At 43.0% G+C, this 27,731-nt stretch overlaps 1 protein-coding gene and 1 long non-coding RNA gene across 2 annotated transcripts in view; one reads left to right on the top strand and one right to left on the bottom strand.

The window, feature by feature from the left end:
* Window positions 1-27,731, bottom strand: part of LOC149467497 (receptor-type tyrosine-protein phosphatase H-like) — a 581,796-nt gene that overhangs the window by 75,000 nt on the left and 479,065 nt on the right. The window contains exons 20-21 of the mRNA XM_089671609.1: window positions 22,469-22,629; window positions 20,578-20,713 (exon numbers count right to left, since the gene is read on the bottom strand). Of these exons, the coding sequence (XP_089527735.1) occupies window positions 20,578-20,713; window positions 22,469-22,629 (297 nt within the window). The remainder of the gene's footprint in view (window positions 1-20,577; window positions 20,714-22,468; window positions 22,630-27,731) is intronic.
* LOC149467498 (uncharacterized) overlaps window positions 1-27,731 on the top strand; it is a 79,902-nt gene that overhangs the window by 31,339 nt on the left and 20,832 nt on the right. The window lies entirely within an intron of this gene.

The raw sequence follows: 27,731 nt of genomic DNA, 5'->3' as shown, positions 1-27,731 counted from the left end.
ATACGGCTACGTTTACTTCCTCGGGCGGCTTGAGGAAAAATTGCCACACCACCGAGTAGGAAACTTTGCCCCCGCTACTCTTCACTGGCTGACTGCTACTTCCTCCGTGCGCACCGGCACCACTACTGGCCGTGGTGGTAGGCTGCAGTGGAGCTGGTGCTCTACTCCGTGGACGTTTGGCTCCACTGACACTGATGCGACCCTGCTGCTGTCTCCTGGGCAACCCACCGACTGTTTTGCTCGCTGCCAAGCTGCCACCCTCTTCTCCTGATGATGCGGAAGAAATTGCCTGATGACGACGAGGCTGCCAAGTGCGATCAACCTCCTCATCATCAAGTAGGGTCTCCGCCTCACTACTAGCCCCCTCGGCTGCGTCTGGGTCAGGAGACAGACCTGTCTCTAGACCGGCTACCGAGCCACTCTCCTCGCCAGTACTTGTTCGCTTGGCTGCTGAAAAGGCCGATGTCTCCCCCCGTTCCTGACCGCCCTCTGTTAGCTCTTCCTCACTGTACAGTGGGGCTGAGCCCACAGCATGCGATACTTCGCTTGGTGAGGGAACAGCAAAGGACAGGGGCAGGTAGAGGACACGTGATTTCAGTGGGCTTGGTCCCGGGCCATGCCAACTAACGGTTGTGTCTGACGTACCCACCGACCGTTGGCTGTAGGTGTCAGAGGTGACCTGGGAAGAGGAAGACGACCGAGCCAACCAATCAATGACGGCAGGGTTGTCGGTGGAGACACGACCGCTGGATGACACCGGGAGCACTGGCCTCTGGCTGCGAATACTGCTGCCTCGACCCCTTCCTCTGCTGCCACGTCTGCTCGCTCCTAAAACATTGCCTCCTCTGCCACTCCTCTGCATGTTGTCTGACATACTATTTAATTCAACGATTAGGTGTCCCTGAGTAACAATTCTCTGGCACTCAGTAACAATTCTGTCTGTCCCTGAGTATGAATTCTGTGGCCCTGAGTAACAATTCTGTGTCTGTGCGAGTAACAATTCTGTGTCTGTGCGAGTAACAATTCTGTGTCTGTGCAAGTAACAATTTTGTGTCTGTGCGAGTAACAATTCTCTGGCACTCAGTAACAATTCTGTCTGTCCCTGAGTAACAATTCTCTGGCACTCAGTAACAATTCTGTCTGTCCCTGAGTAACAATTCTCTGGCACTCAGTAACAATTCTGTCTGTCCCTGAGTAACAATTCTCTGGCACTCAGTAACAATTCTGTCTGTCCCTGAGTATGAATTCTGTGGCCCTGAGTAACAATTCTGTGTCTGCGCGAGTAACAATTCTGTGTCTGTGCAAGTAACAATTTTGTGTCTGTGCAAGTAACAATTTTGTGTCTGTGCGAGTAACAATTCTCTGGCACTCAGTAACAATTCTGTCTGTCCCTGAGTAACAATTCTCTGGCACTCAGTAACAATTCTGACTGTCCCTGAGTAACAATTCTCTGGCACTCAGTAACAATTCTGTCTGTCCCTGAGTAACAATTCTCTGGCACTCAGTAACAATTGTGTGTCTGTGCAAGTAACAATTCTGTGTCTGTGCAAGTAACAATTTTGTGTCTGTGAGAGTAACAATTCTCTGGCACTCAGTAACAATTCTGTCTGTCCCTGAGTAACAATTCTCTGGCACTCAGTAACAATTCTGTCTGTCCCTGAGTATGAATTCTGTGGCCCTGAGTAACAATTCTGTCTCTGTGCGAGTAACAATTCTGTGTCTGTGCAAGTAACAATTTTGTGTCTGTGAGAGTAACAATTCCCTGGCACTCAGTAACAATTCTGTCTGTCCCTGAGTAACAATTCTCTGGCACTCAGTAACAATTCTGTCTTCCCTGAGTAACAATTCTCTGGCACTCAGTAACAATTCTGTCTGTCCCTGAGTATGAATTCTGTGGCCCTGAGTAACAATTCTGTCTCTGTGCGAGTAACAATTCTGTGTCTGTGCAAGTAACAATTTTGTGTCTGTGAGAGTAACAATTCTCTGGCACTCAGTAACAATTCTGTCTGTCCCTGAGTAACAATTCTCTGGCACTCAGTAACAATTCTGTCTGTCCCTGAGTATGAATTCTGTGGCCCTGAGTAACAATTGTGTGTCTGTGCAAGTAACAATTCTGTGTCTGTGCAAGTAACAATTTTGTGTCTGTGAGAGTAACAATTCTCTGGCACTCAGTAACAATTCTGTCTGTCCCTGAGTAACAATTCTCTGGCACTCAGTAACAATTCTGTCTGTCCCTGAGTAACAATTCTGTCTGTCCCTGAGTATGAATTCTGTGGCCCTGAGTAAGAATTCTCTGGCACTCAGTAACAATTCTGTCTGTCCCTGAGTATGAATTCTGTGGCCCTGAGTAACAATTGTGTGTCTGTGCAAGTAACAATTCTGTGTCTGTGCAAGTAACAATTTTGTGTCTGTGAGAGTAACAATTCTCTGGCACTCAGTAACAATTCTGTCTGTCCCTGAGTAACAATTCTCTGGCACTCAGTAACAATTCTGTCTGTCCCTGAGTATGAATTCTGTGGCCCTGAGTAACAATTCTGTCTCTGTGCGAGTAACAATTCTGTCTCTGTGCGAGTAACAATTCTGTGTCTGTGCAAGTAACAATTTTGTGTCTGTGAGAGTAACAATTCTCTGGCACTCAGTAACAATTCTGTCTGTCCCTGAGTAAGAATTCTCTGGCACTCAGTAACAATTCTGTCTGTCCCTGAGTAACAATTCTCTGGCACTCAGTAACAATTCTGTCTGTCCCTGAGTAACAATTCTGTCTGTCCCTGAGTATGAATTCTGTGGCCCTGAGTAAGAATTCTCTGGCACTCAGTAACAATTCTGTCTGTCCCTGAGTATGAATTCTGTGGCCCTGAGTAACAATTGTGTGTCTGTGCAAGTAACAATTCTGTGTCTGTGCAAGTAACAATTTTGTGTCTGTGAGAGTAACAATTCTCTGGCACTCAGTAACAATTCTGTCTGTCCCTGAGTAACAATTCTCTGGCACTCAGTAACAATTCTGTCTGTCCCTGAGTAACAATTCTCTGGCACTCAGTAACAATTCTGTCTGTCCCTGAGTAACAATTCTCTGGCACTCAGTAACAATTCTGTCTGTCCCTGAGTAACAATTCTGTCTGTCCCTGAGAATGAATTCTGTGGCCCTGAGTAAGAATTCTCTGGCACTCAGTAACAATTCTGTCTGTCCCTGAGTAACAATTCTCTGGCACTCAGTAACAATTCTGTCTGTCCCTGAGTATGAATTCTGTGGCCCTGAGTAACAATTGTGTGTCTGTGCAAGTAACAATTCTGTGTCTGTGCAAGTAACAATTTTGTGTCTGTGAGAGTAACAATTCTCTGGCACTCAGTAACAATTCTGTCTGTCCCTGAGTAACAATTCTCTGGCACTCAGTAACAATTCTGTCTGTCCCTGAGTAACAATTCTGTCTGTCCCTGAGTATGAATTCTGTGGCCCTGAGTAAGAATTCTCTGGCACTCAGTAACAATTCTGTCTGTCCCTGAGTATGAATTCTGTGGCCCTGAGTAACAATTGTGTGTCTGTGCAAGTAACAATTCTGTGTCTGTGCAAGTAACAATTTTGTGTCTGTGAGAGTAACAATTCTCTGGCACTCAGTAACAATTCTGTCTGTCCCTGAGTAACAATTCTCTGGCACTCAGTAACAATTCTGTCTGTCCCTGAGTATGAATTCTGTGGCCCTGAGTAACAATTCTGTCTCTGTGCGAGTAACAATTCTGTGTCTGTGCAAGTAACAATTTTGTGTCTGTGAGAGTAACAATTCTCTGGCACTCAGTAACAATTCTGTCTGTCCCTGAGTAAGAATTCTCTGGCACTCAGTAACAATTCTGTCTGTCCCTGAGTAACAATTCTCTGGCACTCAGTAACAATTCTGTCTGTCCCTGAGTAACAATTCTGTCTGTCCCTGAGTATGAATTCTGTGGCCCTGAGTAAGAATTCTCTGGCACTCAGTAACAATTCTGTCTGTCCCTGAGTATGAATTCTGTGGCCCTGAGTAACAATTGTGTGTCTGTGCAAGTAACAATTCTGTGTCTGTGCAAGTAACAATTTTGTGTCTGTGAGAGTAACAATTCTCTGGCACTCAGTAACAATTCTGTCTGTCCCTGAGTAACAATTCTCTGGCACTCAGTAACAATTCTGTCTGTCCCTGAGTAACAATTCTCTGGCACTCAGTAACAATTCTGTCTGTCCCTGAGTAACAATTCTCTGGCACTCAGTAACAATTCTGTCTGTCCCTGAGTAACAATTCTGTCTGTCCCTGAGAATGAATTCTGTGGCCCTGAGTAAGAATTCTCTGGCACTCAGTAACAATTCTGTCTGTCCCTGAGTAACAATTCTCTGGCACTCAGTAACAATTCTGTCTGTCCCTGAGTAAAAATTCTGTGGCCCTAATAACGTTTCTGTGGCCCTAAGTAACAATTCTCTGGCACTGAGTAACAATTCTGTCTGTCCCTGAGTATGAATTCTGTGGCCCTAACTAGCGTTTCTTTGTCCCTAAATAACGATTCTGTGGCCCTCATTAACAAGTCTGTGTCCCTGAGTAATGGTTCTCTGTCCCTAAGTAACTTCTCTCTGTCCCCAATTCTCGTTTCTGTGGCCCTAACTCTGTCCCTGTCCCTAGTACAGAGCGGTCTGCCTCTGTTCAATGACTGCAGGCAAATGAAGATTTCCAAAATGGCCGCTATATATACCTCGACCATTACACAGTGCTGGCTGGCTGGCTGCTGATTGGCTGATGCGATCACATGTCGTTGAGGAATGCATTATGGGGCAGCGCGCCTTGTCTGCGCGCCTTCCCCGACATCCCCGCTCCGTCGCCGCACATGTCAGCCGCCATTTTCGGAAAAATTTCGATTCGCGCGTCCGAATTAGGCTGTTTTTCGGATTCGGCACGAATCGAAATTTTTCCGATATTCGACTCGAATTCCACTTCGGATACTTCGATTCGCTCATCTCTAGTATTTACACGTATTGGTTTTTTTTTTTTTTTAGCAAAGACATGTCGCAGAATGCATTTTAGCAGAAATTTATGACTAAATTTGATTTTTGCATTTTTTTTGTTTTACTGGACGTTTTATAGCAAAAAGTCCAAAATATTGTTTTTTTTTCCTCAAAATTGTCAGCCTTTTTTTTTATAGCGCAAAAAATAAAAACCGCACAGGCAATCAAATACCACCAAAAGAAAGCTCAATTTGTGGGGAAAAAAAGGATGTAAATTTCATTTATGTACCATATTGCATGACCGCGCAATTGTCCGTTAAACTAGCGCAGCACTGTATAGCAGAAAAATGGCGTAAATTACAGTATCTATACCATAGTTTGTAGACGCTATAACTTTCACACAAAGCAATCAATATACACTTATTGGGATTTTTTTTACCAAAAACATGTAGCACAATACATTTTGGCTTAAATTTATGATTGTTTATAGCGCAAAAAATAAAAAGAGCACAGGTGATAAAATACCACCAAAAGAAAGCTCTATTTGTGTGAAAAAAAGGACGTAAATTTCGTTTGGGTACAGCATTTCATGACCGCGCAATTATCATTTGAATTAGAGCAGCGCCAAACAGCAAAAAAACACCTGGTCATTAAGGGGGGTAAATTCTCAGGTGCTCAAGTGGTTAATGGCTGACATATACTGCCCCTGTACACAGGCTTTAAAACATTCCATACCAAAGGGAGGGTTGTAGAGGAAATATTATCCACCCAGTAGTTATCAAGCACAGGAGCCACCTGGGAGGACACCGTCTCCATATCCAACCACCCCGGACTCAACCTCCATGCACCCCCCCGAATCCAAGTGTGTCTCCTGAAAAAACACTACATGTGGTCTATGAGGTTTCAAATATTGGAACACCAAGGCTCTCCGGAACTTATTGTTTAGACCTCGGACATTCCAAGAGACTAATTGCAGAGAGGTTATTGACATTAACTAAAAACACTGAGGTATATATAACGGATAAGGCAGATGTGTGAGCTCCCACTTCCTGCCAAACTGTATCAAATGGTGGGTGTGGCCAAACTTCAGTGGGAGGGTTTTAAAGAGGCATTAAAAACAAGGAGTGCGTTACATACAGAGTGTAGAGTTCAGGGGTGTACTACATACAGAGTGTAAAGTTCAGGAGTGTGCTGCGTACAGAGTGCAGAGTACAGAAGTGCACTATGTACAGACTTCAGGGTTTAGGGGTGTGCTACATAAAGAGTGCAGTGTTCAAGAGTGCACTACATACAGTGTGCAGGTTTCAGGGGTGCCCTACGTGCACAGTGTAAAATTCAGGTTTGCACTATGTACAGAGGGCAGATTTGGTGGTATTTGATCACCTGTGCGCTTTTTATTTTTTGCGCTATAATCAAAAAAAACACAAAAATTTTGAAAAAAAACAATATTTTCTACTTTCAGCTATAAAAAATATATCGTAAACTCAAAGTTCGTCATAAATTTAAGCCAAAATGTATTCTGCTACATGTTTTTGGTGAAAAAAATCCCGTGCATTAGCGGGCAAACTGGTGCTATCTAGGAGGGGCGCTAACACTATCGGAAGTCACCAGTGACACTAATACAGTGATCAGTAAAAATCTGTTCACTGTAATCAATGACACTGGTGACAGGGCAGTGAAGGGGTTAACTGGGGGGGGGCGATCAAGGGGTTAAATGGGATTTCTGGTGCACTAGCGGGCAAACTGGCGCTATCTGGGAGGAGCGCTAACACTATCGGAAGTCGCCAGCGACACTGATACAGTGATCAGTAAAAATCTGTTCACTGATCAATGACACTGGTGACAGGGCAGTGAAGGGGTTAACTGGGGGGGGAGATTAAGGGGTTAAATGGGATTACTGGTGTACTAGCGGGCAATCTGGCGCTATCTGGGAGGGGCGCTAACACTATCGGAAGTCGCCAGCGACACTGATACAGTGATCAGTAAAAATCGGTTCACTGATCAGTGACACTGGTGACAGGGCAGTGAAGGGGTTAACTGGGGGGGGGGGATTAAGGGGTTAAATGGGATTACTGGTGTACTAGTGGGCAATCTGGCGCTATCTGGGAGGGGCGCTAACACTATCGGAAGTCGCCAGCGACACTGATACAGTGATCAGTAAAAATTGGTTCACTGATCAGTGACACTGGTGACAGGGCAGTGAAGGGGTTAACTGGGGGGGGGCAATCAAGGGGTTAAACGGGATTACTGGTGTACTGGCGGGCAATCTGGCGCTATCTGGGAGGGGCGCTAACACTATCGGAAGTCGCCAGCGACACTGATACAGTGATCAGTAAAAATCGGTTCACTGATCAGTGACACTGGTGACAGGGCAGTGAAGGGGTTAACGGTGGGGGATTAAATGGGATTACTGGTGTACTAGCGGGCAATATGGCGCTATCTGGGAGGGGCGCTAACACTATCGGAAGTCGCCAGCGACACTGATACAGTGATCAGTGAAAATTGGTTCACTAATCAGTGACACTGGTGACAGGGCAGTGAAGGGGTTAACTGGGGGGGGGGGGCGATCAAGGAGTTAAACGGGATTACTGGTGTACTGGCGGGCAATATGGCGCTATCTGGGAGGGGCGCTAACACTATCGGAAGTCGCCAGCGACACTGATACAGTGATCAGTAAAAATCGGTTCACTGATCAGTGACACTGGTGACAGGGCAGTGAAGGGGTTAACTGGGGGGGGAGATTAAGGGGTTAAATGCGATTACTGGTGTACTAGTGGGCAATCTGGCGCTATCTGGGAGGGGCGCTAACACTATCGGAAGTCGCCAGCGACACTGATACAGTGATCAGTAAATATTGGTGCACTGATCAGTGACACTGGTGACAGGGCAGTGAAGGGGTTAACTGGGGGGGGCAATCAAGGGGTTAAACGGGATTACTGGTGTACTGGCGGGCAATCTGGCGCTATCTGGGAGGGGCGCTAACACTATCGGAAGTCGCCAGCGACACTGATACAGTGATCAGTAAAAATCGGTTCACTGATCAGTGACACTGGTGACAGGGCAGTGAAGAGGTTAACGGGGGGGGGGGGGATTAAATGGGATTACTGGTGTACTAGCGGGCAATCTGGCGCTATCTGGGAGGGGCGCTAACACTATCGGAAGTCGCCAGCGACACTGATACAGTGATCAGTAAAAATTGGTTCACTAATCAGTGACACTGGTGACAGGGCAGTGAAGGGGTTAACTGGGGGGGGGCGATCAAGTGGTTAAACGGGATTACTGGTGTACTGGCGGGCAATATGGCGCTATCTGGGAGGGGCGCTAACACTATCGGAAGTCGCCAGCGACACTGATACAGTGATCAGTAAAAATCGGTTCACTGATCAGTGACACTGGTGACAGGGCAGTGAAGGGGTTAACTGGGGGGGGAGATTAAGGGGTTAAATGGGATTACTGGTGTACTAGTGGGCAATCTGGCGCTATCTGGGAGGGGAGCTAACACTATCGGAAGTCGCCAGCGACACTGATACAGTGATCAGTAAAAATTGGTTTACTGATCAGTGACACTGGTGACAGGGCAATGAAGGGGTTAATTGGGGGGGGCGATCAAGGGGTTAAACGGGATTACTGGTGTACTGGCGGGCAAACTGGCGCTATCTGGGAGGGGCGCTAACTCTATCGGAAGTCGCCAGCGACACTGATACAGTGATCAGTAAAAATCGCTTCACTGATCAGTGACACTGGTGACAGGGCAGTGAAGGGGTTAACTGGGGGGGGGGCGATCAGGGGGTTAAATGTGTCCTAGGTGTGTTCTAACTGTTAGTGTAGTGCTTTGTACACACTTTTACTGTGTCTTCTTCTCTGTCTGGAACGGAATGTGTCCAGGCAGAGAAGAATGACATCATATCCTGCCCTGTGTAAATGTCAACACAGGACAGGATAGGACAGGGACCGATCATCTGATTTCAGCCAGAAATCACTGGCTGGAATCTAATGATTGATCCCTCCTGGATCGAATCGTGTCACCCGCGGGTCAGCTGAAGCGCGCGCGCCCCCTACCCGCGAAAGTGTCGGGAGCGCGGAGCCCGTTTTAAAACGTGCTTTTGCGCTCCACTGCCGCCCTGCACACGTATATATACAGTGGCAGGGCGGCAAGTGGTTAAGACAGCTAGACAGGATTATAATTACAGAAGGAGGAGCGAGGGTGTGAACTTGCGCATGCTTCAGATCCTTCTCCAGTCACATTTGAGAAATTACCGGAGGCCAGACACCTATTAGCTCTCCATCTAACTGAACCTACTCAAGCATCCTGGCCCACGAAGGCGGAAGCTCTTTTCGAACAGGGTGATAAAAATGGCAAGATTTTGGCCATGTAGGTGGCAGAGCAGAGGGTCCAGACAAATATCCCTTGTATTAGAACTCCAAATGGTGAATTGACTACTGATCCTGCTATAATTTTAGATACGTTTGTTAACTACTATAGCACATTATATGCCCCCATCTCGGTCTATGATGATGAAGCGCTGGAAGGCTTTCAGAAAAATCTGCCTATCCCTACTTTGGAGGCGGCTACAGGTGAACTTCTGGATGGGGACATTACAGTGGGAGAAATTGAATTGGCTATCCCTCCTTCCCAAATCGCCAGGCCCAGATGGGTTCCTGGCTGAATGGTACAGGCATTATATTGGATGACTAGGACCTTGGTTGCACTCTTTGTATAATTACTGTCTAAATAACTCTGTTTTGCCTGCCTCCATGTTTGAAGCCCATGTAGTCCTCTTGCCTAAACCGGGAATGCTTCTCTTATAGACTGATTGCGTTACTTAATATGAATCTTAAAATATTGACCAAGATATTAGCTAAGAAGATTTCCCGGGTCATCAACGATTTAGTGGATATAGATCAAACTGGATTTATTCCTACTAAATACATGGATACTAATCTGAGAAGGTTGGTTACACATTTGCGGATTGGCCATACTAATAGTGGTACATGGGTAGTGGTGTCATTGGATATGGAGAAGACCTTCGACTGTGCATTGGCATTATATGCTTTCTATCCTGCGCCATATGGGTTTTGGGCCTAAATTCCTCACATGGATTTCCCTGTTATACAGTCACCCCACAGCTCCACTTAAGATTGGTAATAGGTACTAGGCAGGGATGTCCACTGTCCCCATCCCTTTTTGCACTGATGATGGAGCCAATAGTTATTGCCTTACGGACATCTCCGGAGGTGAATGCACTGGAAGTGGGGGGTATTCGGGAGTGTACGGTGTTATATGCAGACAATCCCCTACTCTTTTTATATGACCCTGGACCCTCCCTGCAAGATGTCTTCTGGATCTTCAATACCTTTTAGCACATATTCAGGTTTTAAAGTCAATTGGGTAAAGTCCAGTGTGTCTTCACCTTAGATGATGCTGCTCAAGCTGGGATGGACCCTTGGATTCTTATTCCTTGGGTGTCTGAGATAACTTATTTTGGAATACTTATTTCTTCAAAGGTGACTGGTTTTTTTTAACTTAATCTACTGCCTTTATTTGCAACAGTGAGGATTTTGGAGGCTAGAGGCTTGGAAACATCTGCTCCTGTCATTGATCGGCAGGGTCAATCTGCTTAAAATGAAAATTCTGCCTGTTTCCCTTTATCTTTTGCATAACACTCCAGTTTGGGTCCTCCTCTCCTACTTTAGGAAAATTGAAGGTCTTTTTTAGTACATTCATATGGTCTTCCTCTCATCCAAGGTTGGGAATCCGGGCACTCCAGGAGCCGCTGGGACAGGGTGGTCTTGCATTACCTGAGTTGTATAAATACTTTCTGGCTAGTCAGATGGTATTTGCCCGCCGTTGGCTCCTGAGAGACAAGGAAGATGCTGCAAATGTTCTGGAGGCTGCATTAATGGGCTCGTACGAGGGGCTACATAATTTGCTCTTCAGGGGTTCCCAGGTTTCGGCCCCCATAGCAGACTCCATGAAAGTCACCTTGCGTGTGTGGGATAGGGTTAATCATCTTATTCAACCAGATGGGACGGGATACTCCCCTGCCTCCCCACCATGGTTTAATCTTCGCCTGCTGATCTTGCACTCTGGGCTACTAAATGGATTAAGCAGTTGAGGGATATGCTGGAGACTGATAGGCTTCTTCCCTTTGACAAACTTAAACTCAGGTTTCACCTCTCCAACTGGTATTTATTTAGATTTCTTCAACTCATGCTTTTGTAGCACAGTTTGGGGTACGACTCTAGTTGCCAAATCCTCAGAGCTGGAGCAGTTGCTTAGCTCTGATACTCTTAAGAAAACCCTATCTGTGGTATATAAAGAGCTTTTTGTTACCACACCTAAGTCTTTAGAGAAATGTCAGACGCAATGGATCTCTGTGGTTCCTTGATCTGCAGGGAGATGACTGGGATGATATGTGGGACTGTCCCTTCCGCAACTTGGTATCGGCCAGAGATCGACTCATCCAATTTAAACTGGTCCATAGAATATACTACACGCCTGCTAGGCTGGCATGTCTGCCTCAGCCTCGGTGGAATGCTGGCGCTGTACGTCTTGGCGGACTTTGATCATATTTTTGGTCCTGTTTGAAGATTCAAGATTTTTGGAGTGGGGTGGTCTGGTCTCTGGTCGATGTCACAACATTGCAAATTCTGCAAACTATATCGGTGTGCCTTCTTGGACTGGTGGAGGAGTTGGCGCCTTTGCGAGCACAGCGAACCCTCCTCTCAGTGACCCTGTTCTATGCTCGTAAAGGTTATCTTGCTCCATTGGAAGAGACCTGCAGTTCCCACTATCTCATATTGGAAATCCTTGATTAATAAGATTTTACCATTATATAAGGCAACCTACTTGAGCAGAGGTTCACCCAAAAAGTTTGATAAGGTCTTGCATTGTTGGGTTTCTGCCTCCTCTACCCTAGTATGAATATTTAGAGGGGTCTACCGATGGGCTTGCTACTATGTTGGTTCTTGGCATCTGTTGAAAATTAGCTCATATATATTGATTGTTTAAAGTTACCCTGCTTGCGGTTCTCCAGGTATGTTCTATGTGAAGTTTTATATTTTGTATGGTTGAGGCACCTGCAATTTGACTCTGTTTAACTGAAGGCATGCACTATTGTTGGGAAGGGGAGCGGGTGATATTTTTGTAATTTTGTTGTTTTATTTTGCTTTTACTGGCTGTGCCAGTTACTGTACTATGTTATGTTATATTAAAATTAATAAAAATTATTTTCCATAAAAAAAAGGATCATGCACATGGGACTTTAAAAAATGCTGCTTATAAAGGTGTTCAACATTTTTCTACTTGCGTAAGGCAGTGGCTAGATGCTCCATGACCAAGACAAAAAGAAGAGGAAATAGAGGACACCCTTTCCGGTTGCTATTGGTGATAGTGAATCCAGGAGATAGGGCGCCATTTATCCTAATCTGGACATTTGGTTAGGAATAAAGAGTCATTATGCGTTGTTGCATTGCAGAGCCCATACCAAGCTGGGACAACATTTGGGCCAGAAATTGCTAGCTCACCCTGTCAAACGTCTTTTTGGTGTCAACAGATTATGGGCAAACAGGGAGGTCTGTAGAAGGGGCTTTGTCCCTTACCAGTAGGGTTTTCAGGGTATTGTCCCGAGTCTCCCATTCCTGCATGAATCCAACCTGGTAGAACTGTATCAGGTGGGGGAGGAGAGGTTAGATGAGTGAGGCAATCATCTTAAGGAGATAAGACAATAGCTAGAACATAGGTACAAGTCTTTGTCCAGTTTGGGGAGCAAAGAAATATATGTCTTGAGGGTCTGAGCAGGAAAAGAGACTTCTGCTGAGACACAGAGAAGGGAGCTAAAACATTCCTGAAGGTCTTTTAAAACTTTGGGGAAAAGCCATCAGGACCTTGGCATTTACCTGCAGGGGTAGCTGTAGTATCCGCAAGAAGTTCATCCATGGAAAAGGGGCTGGCTTGGGTCAAATGCAGCTGCATATAGAAGGTGCTGCAGTGCAAGAGGGACCATCACAGCTGAGAAGATAAATAAAAGGAGGGATGGGAGAGTGTCCCAGCCCCCAAAAAATGGACCCAGAAACCTTTTCCACGCTGAGTGGCGCCTCTCACTGCACCCCACCCAGCCAACGCATCCCAACCATGCATAAAAATAAATCATTTTACATTATAGAACAGTGAAAATAAAACAAAACATGTAAAGGCACTTAATGGAAGGACCAGAAAGAGGGCAATGTGAAGGTACTAACCCAGTCCTCCATAAAGTACAGCTAAGTAACCATTAATAGGTCAAACAAGGCGTATAGGGTGGGGGAGCCAGTGGCAGGTGCCATATAGGAGATCTGGAAGCCCAAATATCATCATATAGGCACATGGAGGAGTGAAAAACATTGCCACCAAAAGGAGCATTACCCCCCCCCATCCCAAAGTAAGCATATAAAGCATGGGCATATCAAAAAGCGGCAAAACATGTGGACTTACCCTCCTGCAGGCTCCATCACCATGTGTAACCAAACAGGAAGCAGACTGAAATGACTAATAAGAAAAATAGATCAAAGCATATAGGGGTGTTCCCACATGGCAACACAGCCAATCGTGGGATCCCTACCCTGCCGCCCTGCACAAAAGTGGGGTGCAGCCATGAGGGGAAGCCCCCCAGGTGGCTGCAAGACCGAGGGCAGATAGTAAGTCAAAATTTTTATAATTTTTAGAGTCATAAATTCTAAGCTGTAGTTAGGTCCGCTTAACGTAGAGTCACTGTATATCGATATAAAAGGAGGAATACAGAGATAGGTAACAAGAAATGTAATGGCCATCTGAAGCGAGCTAAAGTCGATTCATTCCACCACCTCCGGTGGCCTGGAGCTCTGGCCAGCTAATGAAGCAGGCAAGGTGACAGAGGAGCTGCGGAATCCTGGAGGTAGAGAGTAAGACAAAGGCCATTCTATAAGAAGGGCAGGTAGGTTAAGAGCCATTACCACAGATGGCACATCTGAGGGACGCCTGATGCTGTGAAGCTTGCCCTCTCATACAATCTGTAGCTGGAATGGGAAGCCCCAATAATAGAAGATTCCCCTGTCTTGTAGAAGGGCTAGCAATGGCTTGAGCACCTTCCTTTTCTTCAAGATATGACGAGATATACAGTCATGGCCGAAATTGTTGGCACCCTTGATATTTCTCCAGGAAATCATGTATTTCTCACGAAACGTATTGCATTAACACATGTTTTGCTATACACATGTTTATTCCCTTTGTGTGTATTGGGACAAAACAAAAAAAGGGAGGAAAGAAAGCAAATTCGACATAATGTCACACAAACCTCCAAAAATGGGCTGGACAAAAGTATTGGCACCCTTTCACAACTGCGGATAAATAAGAATGTTACAAGCATGTGATGCTCCTGTAAACTCACCTGGGGCAAGTAACAGGTGTGGGCAATATAGAAATCACACCTGAAAGCAGATAAAAAGGAGAGACGTTCACTTAACCTTTGCATTGTGTGTCTGTCTGTGCCACACTAAGCATGGACAACAGAAAGAGGAGACGAGAACTGTCTGAGGACCTGAGAACCAAAATTGTGGCAAAATATCAACAATCTCAAGGTTACAAGTCCATCTCCAGAGAACTAGATTTGCCTTTGTCCACAGTGCGCAACATTATCAAGAAGTTTGCAACCCATGGCACTGTAGCTAATCTCCCTGGTCGTGGACGGATGAGGAAAATTGATGAAAGATTGCAACGCAGAATAGTCCGGATGGTGGATAAGCAGCCCCAAACATGTTCCAAAGACATTCAAGCTGTCCTGCAGGCTCAGGGAGCATCAGTGTCAGCGCGAACTATCCGTCGACATTTAAATGAAATGAAACGCTATGGCAGGAGACCCAGGAGGACCCCACTGCTGACACAGAGACATAAAAAAGCAAGACTACAGTTTGCCAAAATGTACTTGAGTAAGCCAAAAGCCTTCTGGGAAAACGTCTTGTGGACAGATGAGACCAAGATAGAGCTTTTCGGTAAAGCACATCATTCTACTGTTTACCGAAAACGGAATGAGGCCTACAAAGAACAAAACACAGTACCTACGGTAAAATATGGTGGAGGTTCAATGATGTTTTGGGGTTGTTTTGCTGCCTCTGGCACTGGGTGCCTTGACTGTGTGCAAGGCATCATGAAATCTGAGGATTACCAAAGGATTTTGGGTCGCACTGTAGGGCCCAGTGTCAGAAAGCTGGGTTTGCGTCCAAGATCCTGGGTCTTCCAGCAGGACAATGACCCCAAACATACGTCAAAAAGCACTCAGAAATGGATGGCAAAGAAGCGCTGGAGAGTTCTGAAGTGGCCAGCAATGAGCCCAGATCTAAATCCCATTGAACACCTGTGGAGAGATCTTAAAATTGCTGTTGGGAAAAGGTGTCCTTCCAATAAGAGAGACCTGGAGCTGTTTGCAAAGGAAGAGTGGTCCAAAATTCCGGGTGAGAGGTGTCAGAAGCTTATTGATGGTTATAGGAAGCGACTGATTTCAGTTATGTTTTCCAAAGGGTGTGCAACCAAATATTAAGTTAAGGGTGCCAATACTTTTGTCCAGCCCATTTTTGGGGTTTTGTGTGACATTATGTCATATTTGCTTTTCTGCCTCTGTTTTATATTTGTTCCAATACATACAAAGGGAATAAACATGTGTATAGCAAAACATGTGTTAATGCAATACCTTTTTTGTGTGAAATACTTGATTTTCAGGAAAAATATCAAGGGTGCCAACAATTTCGGCCATGACTGTATCTGGCAAAAAAGAGTAATGGTGTCACTGTTGAAGTCCAGGAGACCCCTTTCCCTTGTTTTCTGGATATCTTTTTTGGTGCGATAGAAGTGCACCCGGTAGATGACATCTCTGGACTTGGCATGGTTAGGGTTACACCTCCAAGTTGGAAGTGCCTAGGAGATTAGCAAATACGCCTTTGACTGTGTGCATGAGGTTTTCAATGACCATGGCCTTTGGCAGTCCCCACAACCATATATTATTCCTGCGGTTGCAGTTGTCCTTATCCTCCAGAAGTAAAAATAGCATGTAGAGGGTGTCCTAGCTCCTAGGTCACCACTGATGTCGAAGAGGGCCTGACAGGTATGCTCCGGAAAAGATGTTTTGGAGAGAACTGCCCGTAAGTCAATTTTGATGGAGTTCTGTACGATTGCACTGGAGATATTCTCAGAGGTCCCAGTTATCCTGCCCATGGCCAGCTACAGGAGAGGGAGGAGGTGAGACAACAGAATGGCAGCTTGTGGAACCCGTGAGAGGGATAGCAGGGCTGGGGATTGAAGAGAGAGAGTGAGAGTGGGTCAGAGCCGTGCCACGAGGAGCTGTGGTGGCCATCTTAATGATGGAGTGGGAAGGCTGGGCCTGATTGCCAGGGGAGAAGAACTCCGGGGTTTCGTACCTGGAGGCTGCAGGAGCAGGACTGGAGTGATGGCTGGAGCTGCTTCGTCCTTGGTGTCCTATGGGCAGTGGGGAAAATATACTTGTTGGTAAGTGAGAGATGTTTTCCCCAGGTCTTGGCAGGAGCAAGGCTCTACGTTGCTTCTCCATCCATGCACAAGCCATGCCCCCCAAATCCAGCATATTTTGAGCATAAATTCATACACCTTTGTGCATGAGTGCCTTTGACTTTGCTTATAGGATGGTGTACTACATTGGATGATTTCTACTCAAATGTGTCTGCTGTTTCCCGCAGTGGAACTGACAAAAAAATGGATAAGTTATAGGAGCTTTTGGAGCTCATCTCACTATGGAATTTACATCATGATTTTTTGCCTTTTTTGAAATAACAAATTTACCTATAGGCATTTCTCTACTAATATAAAGAAATTAAACCTAGTTAATAGTATAAGCATGAATTTGGCAGAGATCTGCCTCAACTATCTTGTTAAATTTTCCATGAATAACAGACATCTGGGGTGACTAGCCGTTTCGTACACATTATTACTGCAAACATTTTCCAGGATGTTCTTCAAAATTTAAATGACAGTCATGTTTATCCAGTGATATACCATACTTACCAGCATTTCTGGGCTATTTTGTTGGATATTCTTATACCACATAACTTTGTGTGAATTCATGGATACAAGTCATGAACTTATGAGACAGGTTGACCAGAAAATGCTTTTTTTGCTTAGAGAGATTAGCAGGTAGTCTCTTAAGGGATAGTTGGCTAAATAAATATTTTTTTTGTGATATACTTAAATAGTTTTGGTAATTTTTTGTGTGTTTACATATACAGTTGTGTTCAAAATAATAGCAGTCAGACATCCCTAACCTGATCAATCACTGTTTTTGGTAGAAATGATATTTCTACATGGCAAATAATTTACTAGCAGGTGTAGTAGAGTAATAGAAATCCAATAGACCCAACAGTCATGACATGCATGCTGCTGATTCTGTGTAATTGAATCACTAATTGAAAGGGGCATGTTCAAAATAATAGCAGTGTGGAGTTCTATTAGTGAGGTCATTCATTCTTTGAATAAAAAGGTGGCAATTATTACCCTTATTTAAGGAAGGAAGGCAGCAAATGTTGTACATGCTGGTTACAGTGCATTTCTCTCTGAAATTCTGAGGAAAATGGGTTGTTCCAGACATTGTTCAGAAGAACAGCGTACCTTGATTAAAAAGTTGATTGGAGAGGGGAAAACATATAAAGAAGTGCAGAAAATGATAGGCTGCTCAGCTAAAATGATTGCAAATGCTTTAAAATGGCAACCAAAACCTAAAAGACATGGAAGAAAGTGAAAAACTACCATTCAAATGGATAGAAGAATAGCCAAAATGGCAAGGACTCAGTCAACAATCAGCTCCAGGAAGATCAAAGAAGGTCTAAAGTTACTTGTGAGTACTGTTACAATTAGAAGACGCCTATGTGAAGCCAAGCTATCTGCAAGAAGCCCCCGCAAAGTCCCACTGTTGAAAAAAAGACATGCTGAAGAGGTTACAATTTGCCAAAGAGCACATTGACTGGCCTAAAGAGAAATGGAGCCACAATTTCTGGACTAATGAAAGTAAGTGTTCTTTTTGGGTCTAGTGGCCGGAGACAGTTTGTCAGACGACTCCCAAACACTGAATTCAAGCCACAGTACACTGTGAAGATAGTGAAGCATGGTTGCGCAAGCATCATGATATTGGGGTGTTTCTCATACTACGTTGTTGGGCCTATTTATCGCATACCAGGGATCATGGATCAGTTTGAATACATCAGAATACTTGAAGAGGTCATGCTGCCTTATTCTGAAGAGGAAGTGCCCTTGAAATGGGTGTTCCAACAAGACAACGACCCCAAACACACCAGTAAACGTGCAACTTCTTGGTTCCAGACCAACAAGATTGATGTTATGGAGTGGCCAGCCCAATCCCCGGATCTTAATCCAATAGAAAACTTGTGGAGTGACATCAAAAATGCAGTTTCTGAGGCAAAACCAAGAAATAGAGAAGAACTGTGGAATGTAGTCCAATCATCCTGGGCTGGAATACCTGTTCACAGGTACCAGAAGTTGGTTGACTCCATGCAACACAGATGTACAGCAGTTCTCAGAAACAGTGGTTATACAACTAAATATTAATTAAGTGATTCAAAGGAAAGCAAAATCTTCAAACATTTTTCAGTTTATATAGTGAATGTTTGAGTTTGTAAAGAAGAATACAAACACTGCTATTTTTTTGAACAGTCTAATATTCACTTTTCTTCAATTTTTTTTAGAGGAACAACACAAATTTGATATATTTTTCTTCATGTTTTGATTTGGAATAGAATGTGTAGTGTTCCCAATGCATTTGTGTGTAGGGAAATAAAAACTATTAGAAGGATTTTGAGCTTTATTTACTTTTTTCAACACACTGCTATTATTTTGAACACAAGTGTATATACTTTCAATGAACCAGCAAACACAAATGCTCCTGCGCTTGGGGATGGACTCGATGCAGGCTACAACCACATTAAGAATGTCCTGCAACATGCACACCTTGCTGCCCTCAAATGGACCGGGGAAATCCAAATATACTGAATGAGAAAAGACAAAACAGAGGGCGCACAGGCCTAGTGCATTACCATAAAAAATGTTTAATAAAAAATAAAGTAGGTGTTGTACTCACAAACGACAATATAGTCAAGGCACATCATAAAAGAACAGCTGGGTCAACACCGCGCAGAGTAACAGTCCGCAATAGGGAGTGTAGACATCCAAAAGGCTGACGCGTTTCAAGGACTTCCCTCTTCCTCAGAGCCAACTGACATATGATCATATGATTTTATGATTGTCACTAGTTTCAATGGTTTTATTTATACACATATATATATATTTGTATAGACCTTTCGTGTTTACTTACACTATGTCAATTGCCACTGTGACTCCTCCACCTGCACAGGGGAGTGTCCAGGATGGCCCATGTGACCTTTGGTTTAACTAGTAGTGAGCATATAAAAGAGGGAGCAGACATTTGGTCAGTTGGCTCTGAGGAAGAGGCAAGTCCTCGAAACGCGTCAGCCTTTTGGATGTCTACACTCCCTATTGCGGACTGCTACTCAGCGCGGCTTTGACCCAGCTGTTCTTTTATGATGTGCCTTGACTATATTGTCATTTGTGAGTACAACACCTACTTTATTTTTTATTAAACATTTTTTACTATATACTTTCAATATTTGATTCATTTTTGAAAAGCACTCAAAGTTCTTATGGTGTATCTGGTTCCTATTCCTCTTTTCGTGATTGAGGTCTGTGTTATATGTTCTCATAAGTACATTTGCCTTGCTTTAAGAAAACAGTGATTTGAAGCAATAAGGCAATTAAAGCGCAGTTCCACCCAAAAGTGGAAGCTCTGCTTGTTTGCCTACTCCCCCACCCCATTCACATGCCCTATTTGGCACTTTGTTGGGGGGGGGGGGCGGATACCTGGTTTTGACAGGTACCCACTCCCACTTCTGACTCAGTTCGCCGCGGCGAAGAGAGATGGAAGTTCGGCCCCCTCCTTCTTCCTGCAGTCTTCTGGGACACTTCATAGTTCCCAGAAGACTGCCGGACCAATCAGGATGCGCAGTTCGACTCACACATTCGCAGCGGGCACCCAGCTGTGAAGCTGCAAGCTGTCACAACCTGGTGCCCACAGTTGAGATGCCGGCGCCGGGGAGAGAAGAGGGAGAGAAAGGATGGTGCAGATGAGCATATCGCTGAATCCTGGGACAGGTGAGTGTGTGTTTATTAAAATTCGGCAGCTACAGTTTTTGTAGCTTCTGACTTTTAATAAACACAAAAATGACTGGAACTCCACTTTAAGTTGACCCCATCTTCACCCAAGATCAGTCATTAAGGTGTGCCTGCTGATACCCGCAGACATTTTTTAATAACAAACACTAAGGGGCATATTTATAAAGTAGTGAATTTGACAATTGCCAGGAATTCTGATGAATCTTCCCAGTGCATGTGTTTCAAAAGACAGTGCTAGAATCATAACCAGTGAATGTTTGATGAAAGTCACACTGATGTATACCCATGTATGTGATCACATTGTCCATAGCAGAACAAAAATTAGTTTTACGCTCAGTCACCAATTCTGCTATTGAATCATCAAATTACTATTTGATTTGCTTACCTCTGTTTGCACCATTAGACACCTGTTCATTCTCATCTTCTCTACACAGCCATAAATGCCAATACGTTGCTCCCTCTCCATCTGCTGGATAAGGTAGTCTAAAGCTATTAGAGTTCCAGTACGACCAACTCCCGCACTATATAGGATAAAAAAGAAAAACAGCAAGGGATTAGGTAAAGTATTCTGGGTCTATATACAAAATGTGAATCACTAACAATAACTAAAATACATATAAATCCCCTTACCTTATATATGTATTTCCAAGCATGAAAGCATTTTCTACCTAACAAAAACCTCTTTTACCTAGTAAAATGCACCATAATTGGGCTTGTACTGACATAATGACAGCAAAAGTGTAACTTTTCAGGCATAGATAATTACTATCATAATTGTGGGAAAACAGATTTAAATTGATATTTTTGAAAAGTATGTCAAGCCAAAAACATTTTTTTTTCTGCTATTTTCTGCTATTTTGGGGTTAACATGTCTGGAAGCTTACCAGAATTACATAGTTATGTAGTCAGTTTGAAGAAAGACACAAGCCCATCTAGTTCAGCCAATAGAAATAAATAAATAGAAAACCTCCATATACACAATCCTATAGCCACAGTTGATTCAGAGAAAGGTAAAAAAAAACCATAGACCATGGTACAATTTGCTCCAGCAGTGGGAAAAAATCCTTCCTGTCCCAAGGATGCAATTGGTTATTCTCTGGATCAACAATCTCTGGTGTTATTACCTATAAATGGTAATATCCAGTTATATTTTGGGCATTTAGGAATGCATCCAGCTCTTTTTAAAACAATCTTCCTAGCTGGCCAGAACTAGCTCTTGAGGAATATGAATAAGCCTCTCAGTATGTGGAGGTTACATTTACTTTACTCCAGATGTAAAGAATGCTTCCTGTGCTCTGTAATGACCTGAACGTTAATAACCCTACATCAAGTTCACTATATGAACCACTTATGTATTTTTATATGGTGGTCATATCACACTTAATCGCCTCTTTGCAAGAGAGAATAAATTCAATTCAACTAACCTTTCATCATAGCATAGTTCCTCCATGCCACTTATCTGCTTGGTTGACTTTCTCTGCACTTTTTCCAGTTCAAATTCTTTTTGTGAACTAGTGTTGAAAACTGAACTTTCTTATTCCAGATGAGGTCTTATTAATCATTTGACCAGACAATGCTGAAATTTTAATACAGTCGCCAGGGTCATTGTTGGAATCGTTAGAATCTGTGTATTGTAAGCAATGTGACAAACCATGCATGATGTAATTTCTCTGAATTACACATACTCCAGAGAGTGGAATGGTCCACTGTGCACAGTCACCAGCCAGCAGAGGAAGTAAGCACATGAGGTCACATGAATGAAATTATAGAAGCATAAGGAAGTCAAAGAAGTTAAGAGTAGAGAAGAAAGCGAAGCCGGCTGTTATCTGCAGAGAGATGAGGGTTAAGGTAGCAATTATCGATCGTCCATAACAGGAGGAAGATATGCCTCTATAGATGTGTTATGTATAATGATAAATAGGGCTTTTGAGAGAGAAAGGGTTGCAACATGGGAACCAGAGGGGTAGTGTGGTGGGATCATATATATTATGATAATTTTATTGCAGATTTTAAAAGGCAAGTTTACCTTTAAGGGAAAAATAATAAATGCACATATTTTTGCAGTAATAAAAATGTGAATGTAATATTTTTTGCCAAGAAACCTGCAAAGCATTGCAGAGACACAGCCCTCCAGATTTCTTGCCCATACCACTCTAAGGGCTTTCTCACAGTCCATTGAGAACTACAATTCTGCCTCCTGTGGTGGCAGACAAGACTTGTAGTTAATTCACTCACAGACTGGTAGATTGTATTCTACCAGTTTAACCAATTTATACCTGCAGTGCACAACAGTGGGTCCATTGCTCCTTCGTTGGTCCATATATTCTCTAACAAGATTACGAAACTGGATGATAGATGAAGTGGAATCTGGAACCCCATGATCAGGCCAAGCCGTGAAATGAAAATGACGAACAGTTTGAATTCCGGTTTGGTTAGCCTGCATAACAAAAAGGCAATTATCAAGTATATATATATATATATATATATATATAATCATTAGAAGCAAACCTTACACCTACACAAAACATAATCTGCCTCATTAAAACAGAGCAAAAAAAAAAAATAATGCTAATCTGCAAGGTACACTAATCTAAGGCAAACAGATAGAAAAATCTCAAAAACTAACTTCAAAAAAGTGAAATCTAAATGATTGCTAAGGCTTACTGAACTTCACATACCTTTGAATCATTACTAACTAGGCACTCTTTTGTATCCCTTTACAGATGCAGTACATACTATAAATAGGCTAAAGTCAGCCATACTGGTTCAGCAGGGACCAGCCAAATTTCAAAATCTGACCCTTATAAGGGCAGGCTGGTCATACACAAGTCAATAGATTAATCAACTTGCATACAGCAAGCCTGCTGGAAACTTTTCCCTTTTTTGCGCTATAGTTGGCAGTGCTGATCAGTGTATTTTGATGTTGGGCAAGTCTTCTTGCTGTCAGATTATGAAAATTTAGTGGGAGGTATTCCCATGTCCACATCTAGTGTACAGATAGGGGAATCGAGTCAATTAATTTTGTTCAACATTCTGGCTGACCAAAAAAAACAGACTCATGTATATCCAACCTTAGACTTAGGCCTTTAAAATATTGGAACACTTTGTTTTTAATAAGAAAATAACAATGTAATAGAGAGTTTCTCACAGATCCAATTGGAGTTGCATAATATTTAAAAAAAAAACTGAAAATGGAATTTAAACATTTCACTGCCAGAGCTAATTTCTTTCTTGTTTGCCCCACAAACATGTAAAAATGCAAATTTTTGGCCTTGGGAAGACTTAAAACCTTCAAAACATATTTTCTGAAAGTAGGAGGCCTACAGAATAAAAAGTTGGTAACTGTAGAGAGTTTTATGTCACACGATATTTTCAGTACAAATACACTAAAATTAATTTTATTATATACAAACAAATTAAAGTTCATATTTTTTGGTAAAATTTAAAGATGAGATTGTGTCAAGTAAATATATACCAAACATGTCAAGACTAAAAATGCAAGCACCTGTGAAATGGCGATAATTAATTATACTCAGTTTTTTCTATAGGCGTTGCTTTAACCCTTTTCACTGCCACTGACCTAAGGTATATGGGGCACAGACCCAATTTCAGATGGCCAGGTCAGGATACCTTAGGTTAGGATAACAGCAGACAGCTTAGAGAACCACCAATACAACTTGTTCCTATTACCTCTCATCAGGCCTCAGGTGCTGATTTCTGAGACTATTCAGAGGAAGCAGACAAGCTTACTCCACTGATTTTGATTTCAGCCTGGTGAATCCTTTTGTCACAGCCCAAAAAAAAAGAAGCCACCTAATGGGAGGATCCAGATGAAGAACCTGCAAACATGTGAAGATACTTTCCCAGCTTAAAAAATCCAGTGGTTCCTTTACTTTTATGGAGGAAATAAAGGAGTTAAGCCACCATTGATGTTGTTAGATGTTCTTCCAGAGTTATGTTATCCTCAGTCACCGCAAGAAGGGCACTATTACTAGAGCACAGGATAGCCAATTAATCTTCTTTGAAGTGGTGCAAGATACCTTACGGTAGCTCCATCCTCTTTGGGGGGAAAAACTGGATTCAACCATTTCAAAACTTACTGGTGGCCAATTTGGAAAAAGCAGAGCCAGAAGAAAAAAACAGACAACCTAAAACCAATTCTACACCTGAAGTCTCTCAGCAGACCCATCCAGTTATCATCCTCACATGGAGTCGCTCCAGTCAGTCTATAATTCTGACTATACAGTTGGGAGACTGGATGATGTTGGCAGATCTTTCCAATGCATTCCTCAACATCCCGGTCCATCTGTGATTCCAAAAATGTCTTTGGTTTGCAGTCCTGAGGTACTTTGTAATACAATTTGTATGCCTACCTTTTGAATCTCCACTGCACGGAGGACATTCACTAAGGTCTTTCTGCCTCTCACTGCACATCTAAAAGTAAAGGGCCTCAGCATGAATCATTACCTAGACATCATTCTTCTATTGGTCTAGGACCTCAATACTCTAGTGAAACAACAAAGAGCACCATTTCGAATAAATAATGAACAAACACAACTCCAATCTAGTCTCTACCCAATTCCTCATTTTTCTCAGTTCAATTACCACAGGAGAAGATCTTCAATATTCAGACCAAGGTCCAGTCAGCAATGCAGTCACAATGGATGAATGAGTCCATGTGCCTGAGTCTCTTGGTACTCTTTCATCTACAATTCCTGTGGTAAGATGAGCACATTGGAGAATGCAGAAATTCAAGGTAGGATTCCTGGCTCAAAAGAACAAACAAGAACTACAACAGCGTACTCTCATTTTATGAAAGATTTACTACGGTTATGGTTATGCCACTCAAGTATATCCAGGCACCATTGCATTGTTCCAGACACAATGGCAATCCTTACCTCTGATGTCAGCCACTGGGACTGGGGTGCTCATTACAAAGACCTTGCAGCATAGGGGAAGTGGAAGTTCCAAGTCTCCACTCTTGTCGCAAACATATTGGAAATTAGAGCAGCCTTTGAGACCTTCTAATCTTTCTCACACCTGTTCAGTCAAACATATGAGCAATCTAACACCCAGGGGAGCAAAACAATCTGATGAAAATCCACAGTCATTCCCAAACAGACAACAAGAAATGGTCCCTGAATATAAAAGTCTTCAGTCAGATTGCAGAGTTTTGGAGAATGCCCGAAATATAGCTCTTAGGCTCTCCTGAGAACACAAAGAGCAGCTCCATCCATTCTAGAATGTTCCAGGGTTCCAGGACCCCTTGGAGAGGATGCCATTTCCCTTCCTTGGACCTTCTCAATAATGTATGCCTTACCCTCCAATTCTGAAGTGGCTGCAGAGGGTGCATCATTTTTAATGAATGAGGATAGCTACAATACTGTATTGGCTGCGAAGGCAGTGGTTCCACACACTTCTCCGCCTCCTGCTCCGTGAGGACGTCGATGACGAAACGCGTAGGGCGGAGCTTGATTGATGTGACGTCATTACGTTTTTGGCTGCCAGCTACTGCGCATGTGCTGAGTAGCCAGGCTCGTTTATGTGATTGCTGTTATGCTGTTGATGCTGGTGTCGGCTGGGACACCTCTTGAGTAAGTGCAATGAGTACCTAATAAAGGAATTGGTTTTTATAATATTGCACCATGAAGTCTTTCTGTTTCTCTCGAGTGCTTGGCATTTCCCCCCATGGATACGTTTGAAGGTGGTCCTTTATCTATTGGAGAAGTGGATTTTCGATTAACTACAAAGTTTTTCATCCTGTTATTTCGATCGATGAGGATCGGTGTGTTGCAGAGTTTCCGTTTCTGAAGATATATTTATGGATGATCTGCCATTATATTATCAAGGTTTTTTGGTGAAATTTTTCATATTTAGACACTTTTTTTGCACAAAAGTTTTTTGCACTTAAAAGTTTTTTTATTTTTTTTGTGGTATTGGCATATATATATTTTTTTCTGGACTTATGATTTGATGATTTCTTTTTATACACATTTACTAGCGCAAATTATTTATTTATTGGTACACTTTATATATGGTGATTTTTTGCAGCTGGTACACTATTAGTAAGTTATATAATTTTGACCATAGGCGCTATTATTAATTTTTCTTACTTCTCCGCCTAAGTCTAGAATCTTCCCCGAAACTTCTAATGAGACTATTTCCACATCCATCCCTGGACAAACTCTAATGGCATGAAGGTTGAGTGGGAGAAATTATGATGCTTAGGCTGCTCCCAGGTTGTGATATGTACTTTAATGAAGGCAAAAAAAAAACACTCTACCAACATAACTTACCATAAGGTATGGAAGCTTTTGTTGCTATCAACCTCTCTAAGGTCATTCAACCCTCCTTCACATAGCCTCCCTAGCAGTCTGATTATGTCAGTATTTCTGTGCTCAAAGCGGTACTTTTTTTGCATGTCGTTTTTTTTATTGTAGGCCTGTAATTTTTAGGAATAACTCACTGAAATCTGTCTGAAGAAGAGTCTAGTAAACATCCCGGGTATGATAAAGTTTGAAACATGAAATCATACATTATAATATAATAAATAATCATAAAAAATAATAATATAATAAATGTAATTCAATAATGTATTCAAACCAAAAACACTGACATTTTAAATAGAACGCCAAGTTCATCACTGAGCAAAGTCACAAAATCATTTTCAGTGTCTGATGATGAATTTCCCCACGAATCATTATCACTCAATTCTGCAAGTGGTTCTAATTTACCATCGCTGTTCTCTAGCTGGTCTAAATCCACTTTTGACCTACAGGGACGCTTTTTGGACGCCATGGACATTTCTCAGTTTCCAGGCAGAAAGAACAGTAAAAATGCAGGCAGGGCACAGGACAAAACACTAGGGACAAAATGTATGTGAAATTGTTTGATACAGTAATGAGTAGTACTGTGTGATTTTAGTGTATTTAGTGAATGTCACTTTTTGACATTTTTAAATTTCCCGCCGGTTCCGTCCCCTGTACGTCCCGACGTCACAGGGAACGGAACCCGGAAGACAGATGCCGGCATCGGCCGGAGGAGATGGCCGTGGATGCTGCAGGGGGGACATCGCGGGAGCGAAGGACAAGGTAAGGTCAGAAGGGATCCCGGAGCAACGCTGCAAGGTATTCCCGAGTGTAGCTCGGGCTTACTGCTTGTGGTGCTGAAACTTTACCCCGAGCTACACTCGGGAATACCTCCAGGGAGGTTAAAATAAATAACGTGCTAGTGTTTTTCCAGGAAGGCTTGGAAAAATGACTCAACTGGAAAATACTAAAAGCTCATGTTTCTGCCATATTTGCCTTAATCTTCAGCACCTTTTAATATGGCTCAGGACATAGTTACTCCAACCTTCTCAGAGGAATCAAGCCTACCTCATACACTATGACCCTGATTTACTAATATGCCTAGACACATTTCCATGGGATAAAGTCTACTTTTCAATAGAGTCCATCTATTTTTAGATGGTGAAGACATTTACTAAAGAAAGAGTCAAACAAGTAGACTCGAAAGTGAATTTACTAACTAGGCACAATC

The sequence above is a fragment of the Staurois parvus genome, unplaced genomic scaffold, assembly GCF_062004578.1.
Source record: "Staurois parvus isolate SC_StPar_1 unplaced genomic scaffold, SC_StPar_1.0 ptg000108l, whole genome shotgun sequence".
Classification (NCBI taxonomy): domain Eukaryota; kingdom Metazoa; phylum Chordata; class Amphibia; order Anura; family Ranidae; genus Staurois; species Staurois parvus.
This window is presented reverse-complemented; position numbering and strand designations above follow the sequence as displayed.